Source organism: Saccopteryx leptura, chromosome 7 (assembly GCF_036850995.1).
Source record: "Saccopteryx leptura isolate mSacLep1 chromosome 7, mSacLep1_pri_phased_curated, whole genome shotgun sequence".
Taxonomy (NCBI): Eukaryota; Metazoa; Chordata; class Mammalia; order Chiroptera; family Emballonuridae; genus Saccopteryx; species Saccopteryx leptura.
The window spans coordinates 77,205,345-77,213,450 of NC_089509.1; the positions used below are offsets into that span (position 1 = coordinate 77,205,345).

Consider the following 8,106-nt stretch of genomic DNA (forward strand, 5'->3'; position numbering starts at 1 on the left):
CCCTGCAAAAAGCCTGCCTCTCTGTGTTCCTCAGCTCAATAAACACTATTTCCAAGCAACACAAGTCACAAATCAGAGTCATCCTGGACCTTTCACTTTCCCTTGCTCCCACATCTGATCCTTCAGGATAAGCCCTGTAGGTACCATGTCCATAACATAACCTGAATCTGTCCACTTCTGCCCACTCTACTGCACGTACTGCCACCTCCCCACCCGTGGTCTGTGGTGACAGCCCACTAACCGCCTGCCGGCCTCCTTTCCTGCCCAGCACCTCCAAGTTCCCTGACCCTGATCTAGAGAAACAACCCAACCCCCAGATATCCATTACAGTCTACATAGTATCCTGCTTTATCTTCATAGAAATTACTACCGTCTGAAAGAATTGTGTTTATTCATTGTCTCTCTCCATTAGATTGGATTCTATTAGATTAGGGTGTTTTCATGAAGCCTGGGTCTATAAAATCTCTATTTCTGATTTTTCTCTACTTCTTGGGGCTATGAAATCAAGACTAGTCACCACTGCTTTGAACAGGACCTCAACAATATTTGTTGGATAAATAAATGAATTTTTATTTCATTATTATCTTCAGTGTTCAATTAGGAAAAAAAAAAGTACCTGATTGAATCTCTTGGCATTTTCCAGAATTTTTCTTTCCTCTTTCAGACAGCTATAGATGATCATAGACATCTGTATTGGGTCTTCCTGAAAATTATCCTACATACAGGTTGTGTGAACAAAAATAAATATCAGAATGTTTAAGCCACTGTGTATTATAAATTGAGAGGAACTTGTTCATATTCACTCACGTTTATTAAATTCTGTTATTTTTGGTAAAATCAAAATATTCTTTTCCCAAATTATGACAAAAACCACCCTAACTTTCCAATTAAGTAAAAGTACCTCAATTACTTCTTGATTTAAAAAGCAAGTAATTTTGTACGTGGTCCCAATAATATTTTTCCTTTAATTTCTATTGCTCTTGAGCCCCATTATCTTTTATTAGAATCCTGAAATAACAAAAATGATACAAAAAGTATCCATGATATTTCCCAATTAATTTATCTGTTGTTCTCTGCTTTGAATTAGACCAAAGATATTCTTCTCGGTTTTCCTGATTTCCTTGTCAAAACTAGTTTGGAAAATACTGGCAATCATGGCTTTTTATACCAGGTACATTCAAGCACAGTCTATAAGAGAACAATTTTTTGTAAAGTTAATCTGACTTCCCTATTAACTCATATTATAAAATCCTAGATACATTCATAGAGGATAAAACAAGCTTTTAATTATCTAAGTTAAACAAATCAGTTGGGTTGTGACCACAACAAAACAATAGTGCTCACTTCCATTAAAACAGGAAAGTTCCATTAATTCAGAAACAAATATGGTAGCCAGACTTAAGGAATGCTGGGAGTACTTTGAAGTAATCCCAAAACTCTGCAGCATACTCTCTCCTGCGTGGAACTCCCTTTGACCTTCCTTTGCACGGCAACTTACCAGAAGGAAGGCAAGGGTGAGGGCAAGGGTGCCTCGTTCCACTTCCCCAATGCCTCCTGGGCTTTGGGGATGTCAAAGCTTTCTGTATCATTCTCTACCTGTACACTAAGGCTTTGAGGAATCTCATCACTGCAGTCCCTTTGAGCTGTGACGTGTTACTGCAGCTCACTGCTCTTAAAGTGTAACCCTTTTTATTAGGTTGAAATATTGACAATTTTCAGTAAAACAAAATTATAGCATCACATTTTACTCAGAATTACTAAAGCCTAACAAGTGATACACTTAAAATTAAAAACTCCTTATGTGTTTATAAAATGACTTGGCATTTTATTTTACTTATGTTATAATATATCAGATACAGAAAGAGGTTTTATTTATAGTCCCTGTAACTTTTCTAAATACCAATGAGTTTGTGCTCAATAGTATTTGCTGAATGAAAAAAAACAACAAAAACTCTCTTATGTAAACATGGGAACACTCCCACTAAAACACAAAACCAGGTCATACCTGAAGATTCCGCTTGCTTTTCCGTATGTTATGCTGCAACAAAAAATTATTTTCCAAAGAAAAGCGACTGTATTGATCGTCCAGCTGTGACAGGAGGTCATGAAAACGGATGGTGGCAAATGAAACATCATTGGCAGCATGTTCCCTAGATTTAAAATTTACACATTTGTTTTAGGTACTATTTTAAACAGACAAAAAAATCATTGCTTTCCATGCTAAAATTATTAAAAATAATTTTAAGTGTTTTTAAAATTTTTAAATAATTTTGAGGTTTATTTCCTTCTTTTGAAACTGACATTGCTTTTAGCAGCAGTTTGTACAATATTTCTATTATATACAGTTAGCATGAAAAATTCTAGAACTCCAAGATTGTGCACAAAACTGTTAATGGTGATCATCTCTAGAGGGGAAAAGTCAATAGGGAACTTCATTTTCTATGTCAAACACTTTCCGAACATTAAAAATATCTGCAATTAGCAAGCAATACATTTTAAAATAGAACATATATCAGTTTTAAGACATATTCCCCGAATGCTATTACCTCTTCCTATATCTAATCAGTATTTTACCATAACTTAGCTTTAATTATTTCTTTTAACTTACTTCTTTCTATGGCCTGGATCCTAACTTGGAAAATAATTGGTATCAGCAATATCTAACTTATCTAACGCATAAACCATAATTAAATTGACAAAACTACATAAAAGTACTCAACAACTAACGTATTTAGCTTTATAGAGACACATGCCATTTTTCAAAACAGCACTCTTCTCTAACAGATAATCAATCCCAGGGTGACTGATGAGATTCATCCTCTAGTCAATGTGGCTCCAAGTCACTTAATCAACAAGTTATTTTAAAAGCACAGAAATGGCCCTAGCCAGGTGGCTCAATGGATAAAGCATCATCCCACCATACTTAGGTTCCGGGTTCAACCCCCAGTCAGGGCACTTATTAGAAGCAATCAATGAGTGCACATTAAATGGAACAACTAAGTGGAACAGTGAGTTGATGCTTCTCTCTCTCTCTTTCTCACTCTTCCTCTCCCTTCCCCACTCACTTCCTCTCACTCTGTCTCTCAAATCAATGAAAAAAAATTGTGAAAGCATAGAAAAACTTCCTCCACTGTTAAGTGAGTTTTGCTTACCAGTCTTGCTTTTCTAGCCACTGTGCCAGGTACTGTCTGATTTCCATGGGAAAGCTGTCATCATACAGCTGGTGAACCTGCTCCAGGAATTTGGAGTCAAGCTGCTGAAGCTCGTACCACTGGGACATCCTATAGGAAAACAGAACAGACCACAAATGGAAATTCACGCTCCCGAGAAAGCATATTTAGCATTGTGCATATTTTAAATACCTTGCTTACTGCAAAACACAATTTGTCTCTATACTGTTTCCATAGTTTCTATGTTCCAAAGCCTGTTTCTGAAATCCAGTTTTAGGATCAGTATTTTTTTATTTTCCAGGAAACATACCTTTAGGTCTTTGATTAAATGTCAACTTATCAGGGAAGCCTTTTCTTGGACACTTTATTTAAACAGACACCTCCTCTCACCTGGGAAAGACTATCCCTATCCCTCTTCCTGATGCATTTTTCTCCATAGCGCTTACCAACATCTAACCAACCACTTATTTTATTTTTCTTCTTTTCCAAGTAAGAGGAGGAGAGCTAAGAAGACAGACTCCTACATGGGCGCCAACCGGGTTCCACCCAGCAACCCCCAACTGAGGTCGATGCTCTGCCCATCTGGGGTCATGCTTGCAACTGCGCAATTTTTAGCACCTGAGGCAGAGGATCCATGGAGCCATCCTCAGCGCCTGGGGCCGATGAGCTCTAACGAATTGAGCCATGGCTGCAAGAGTGGAAGAGAGAGAGAGAGAGAGAGAGAAGTGGGAAGTGGAAGCGTGGAGAAGCAGATGGGCACTTCTGTGTGCCCTGACAGAAAATCAAACCCAGGACATCTACATGCTGAGCCAACACTCTACCACTGATCCAACCAGCCAGGGCTCATATATTTTTCTTTTTTCTTTTAATTATTGTCTGTTTTCCCCACATGAAGAAAAAACTTTTCTGGGGGTTTTGTTCACTGCTCTACCTCCAGAACAGTGCTGAGCATATAGTAGTTGTTAAATAAATATGCCTTTTAAATGAATCTGCACTTTTATAAAACAACTAAATAGAAACATTTATATTTACTTTTGGATATAGTGTTATACTCTCCAAATTGCTCACTTACAAATTACAGTACATTCATAATTTTAAGTCAAAGAATTTTAAACTAGTATTTTATATTTTATGATTCATAGGGTAAAAGAGTTCTTTTTTGTTATATAGCTTTTAAAAGATAGATATTTTCTTTGACAATTATAAAAATAAATCCGGCACAAAATGTATTAAATCTCAATAGTAACTTCTAAAAAATTGAAACATCATTAAATGTCCTTTGAAAGAATGGAGTAATACTGTCTTTTTGGGTAATTGTAGGTCAATTTTTATACAGCAAATCTAATGATTAAAAATTAAAACCAAAACCTAATTTAAGGAAGTCTCAACATTCATTAGGAAAAAGAAGAGCCTCCCATCACCATGGCATGACGTAGGATATACTCAGGCACATCTGACAGTATTCAGAGAGGACAGAAGGGAATGCTGTCCTATCAGGCCTCTGAGGAAGGGATCTGGATTTTCAAGCAGGGGCTGGAAGAATGTATGCACGCTAGCTGGCAAGCACACGTGTGCAGGCATGAAGTCACATCTACTCCACAAATTTCCTTCTAAAGGGAGATAAGGATATATGATCAGTGGTGGGATTCAGCCAGTTTGCATTTGTTCGGCAGATCGACACCTTATTTTTTGTTGAGTTCGGTGAACCGGTTGTTGAAGTGGCACTTGTAACCAGGGTCTCTCTAAGGTGGGTGTCTGGGCAGCCGCCCAGTGCGGAAATCACAAATTGACATTCTTTATTCTCTTTTAACGTTCATCAGCACAACAGCGTATTCTAGGCGCCCCTAGTAATGCTCATTTCATCCATAGGTGAGAAAAATTGCAAATAAGGACAACAATCAAGAAGCAATATGGAAATACCTTAATTAACAGTTTTACTGGATTTTGTCAGGTATTATTTGATATTTTTAAATTGATATTTTAAAACTCTTCTAACATAATCTAGTTTTGTGTACCTCTTTTATTGTTCTTATTTAAGTATTAAGTGCATGAAATAATAAACTACTTTTCGGCATATCGTTTTTTTATACTTAAAGCAGTTATTAGGGCAGAAAGTATCTAAATCCCACCACTAGATGTGGCAGGAATATAAAGCTAGTTACCATCACGAATACCAGCAGAAACGGACCCAAGCCCACTCTTTCGGCACACTTTCTGTAGCAATTTGATTTTCACTTCAAATTTATTGTACCTGAGTAAAAGACTTCAAATTTGCGGTTCCCTCCTTTCTTGTTCGGTGTCTAATAAGGATGTGCCGAAAGCAAGTATGCCGGCCCAAGTGTCTGCCAGCGTGGCTGCAATAGCTCGTGTTAAGCAAGTGACCTCGGGCAACTCACTTCCCCTTCAACAGGGTGGTTGTTAAGACTAGATGAACTAGCACAGATGCGAGCAATCAATAAATTCACGCGAACAAAATCAGAATCCACCTTATCTTCTTACCAAATGTGTTACTAACACAGGGATTGGCATGACCATCCCCCAATTACCCGGCTCAAATCCCAACTATCAGGCTGACTCTTTCCTCTCTAAGAGGTCCTTCCAAGATCTCCTACCTCCCTGCCTCCAACATTATTTTGCAATCAGCCTTCTGCTGCCCACAAGTTAGGTCACATCACTCTTTTGCTCAAAATCGCTAGTTTGCCCATTCTTACACTGATTTCCATACTGACCTTATTTTTATCTATTAACAAAGCAACCTATTCACCAAATTATCTCTGGGTTTTTGGCTATGCTCAACATTTCTGCTTTGCTCTAGTTATCACTCACTCTTGAAAATAGTCTCCCCACAAACTGGTACCTCTCTAAATGCTACCGGTATTCAGCCTGATCAGGCGGTGGCGCAGTGGATAGAGCATCGGACTGGGATGCAGAGGACCCAGGTTCGAGACCCCAAGGACGCCAGTTTGAGTGCAGGCTCATCTGGTTTGAGCAAAAGCCCACCAGCTTGAACCCAAGGTCGCTGGCTCCAGCAAGGGGTTACTCGGTCTGCTGAAGGCCCACGGTCAAGGCACATATGAGAAAGCAATCAATGAACAACTAAGGTGTTGCAACGTGCAATGGAAAACTAATGATTGATGCTTCTCATCTCTCTCTGTTCCTGTCTGTCTGTCCTCCCTGTCTATCCCTCTCTCTGACTCTCTCCCTGTCTCTGTAATAAATAAATAAATAAATAAATAAATACTACCGGTATTCAAAGGTAGGTACAAATGCCCCTTCTTCCATAAAGCTCTCTGAGCCTTACCAGAGACGATCATGCTTTTTTTTGACTTGTACTCATTGCATTTTGTACCTTTATTAAAGTGTCAGTCCCTATCATCCTTATAAAGCTCTGTGATGTCTCCTCTGCATGATGTAAACTCCAGAGTTGCAGGGACCATGCCTTTTTTGTTTTTTAATTTACTGATTGATTTTAGAGAGAGAAAGACCTCAATTTGTTGTTCTACTCATCTATGTATTCACTGTTTGATTCTTACATGTGTTCTGACTGGGAATTGAACCCGCAACCATGGCATATCAGGATGAGTCTCCAGTCAATTGAGCAACCTGGCCAGGGTGGGGACCATGCCTTAAAAAAATCCTCTGCTGTCCTGGCCAGATAGCTGAGTTGGTTAGAGTGTTATCCCAATACACAAGGGTTGCATATTTAGTCCCAGGTCAGGGCATACACAGGAACAGATCTGTGTTTCCAACTGTTTCTCTCTCCCTTATCTCTCTAAAATCAATAAATAATATTTTTAAAAGAAAAAAACTACAGACAAACCTTTCAAAAAAAATCCTCCGCTCCTTGGACAGTGTCCCACACAAATAATGCATTCAATAATAGTTTGTTGAATTGAAAATCTAGAATATTTTAGATTGCAATAGAAAGTAAAGGGCAAACCACATTATAGTCCAAAAAGTTTGAGTCTGCATCCTCATTAAGTAATGCTTACATACTGGCTTACACTGGAAGCTCAAGTTTTATTTCCATCCCATAAAAAGAACCTCTCCAACCTATACAAACAACACCCAAAGCCCAATTAACCATACACCTATGTATCTACCCCCAAACTCTTGGTTACTAGTCAGAAAAGTTTAAGACTAATTGTAGTAGTTGGGGGTTTGCAGAAAGGAAATATCAGTTTTATGTTAAGCTCCTTTATCTTTAAACACGGACACACAATTAAGTTCCAAAGTCATGTAATCATTCATTCATTTCCATGAACATTCACTGACCTTTCACCTTATGCCCCAGCGAGGGGCTGAGGATTCAACCTAAACAGCAGCTACACACAGCACTTCAGGTGTCCAGACTACTGGGTTTGCATGCACAGGATGCAAACTTCTAGCCTAGAAAGCTCTCCAAGGGAGGAACATGGCAAATAAAAACTTTTTGCCAAAATTAGAAAACGTGACTGTGGTGGAAAGGGGTGGGAAGGAGGGAATCGTGAAGGTAATGAGGAGAGGCAGTATTATGGGGAGGATAGCTGCATTTCACAAAACATTTTTATTGCCAGAACATGACTGGCAGGGGCAACCGTGCCGTCCCCGAGAACAGCACCTGGGATACTCTGGACACGTTCTTTCCGGGATGACGGATTCACCTATCAGCACTGCAGAGTCGGTCCTCTCCCGGCAGCCTGCTATCCCGCCCCGAGTGAACCGATCCAGGGGCACCCACCCTGGCACCCGGAACCTCACGCTCACTCACTCTGCGCGCTGGGTCGAACAGCGAAGGGCGAAGGCGCGGCGTTCACCCCCGCTGTGACTGGGACCTGACGGTTGCTGTTCCGGGTGCGGCGGCACCTCTCCGCGGACTCTGCGCTGGAAAACGAAAGTATTGGCGGGGGAAAAAGGCACCACCAGCCGCCACGCCTCCTCCGGCCCACCAATCACC

General features: G+C 39.8%; 1 protein-coding gene across 3 annotated transcripts in view; it reads right to left on the bottom strand.

Moving 5' to 3' along the window:
* Positions 1–8,040, bottom strand: part of STAT1 (signal transducer and activator of transcription 1) — a 45,347-nt gene extending 37,307 nt beyond the window's left edge. For 2 of the 3 annotated variants that reach the window (XM_066344855.1, XM_066344853.1), the window contains exons 1-4: positions 7,921–8,040; positions 3,153–3,281; positions 2,006–2,150; positions 617–715 (exon numbers count right to left, since the gene is read on the bottom strand). In XM_066344855.1, coding sequence (XP_066200952.1) covers positions 617–715; positions 2,006–2,150; positions 3,153–3,280 — 372 coding nt within the window. In that variant the 5' untranslated portion in view covers position 3,281; positions 7,921–8,040. Of the gene's footprint in view, positions 1–616; positions 716–2,005; positions 2,151–3,152; positions 3,282–7,890 lie in introns of all 3 variants that reach the window. The other variant, XM_066344854.1, reaches the window with a different exon arrangement.
* Positions 8,041–8,106: the final 66 nt, after the last annotated feature.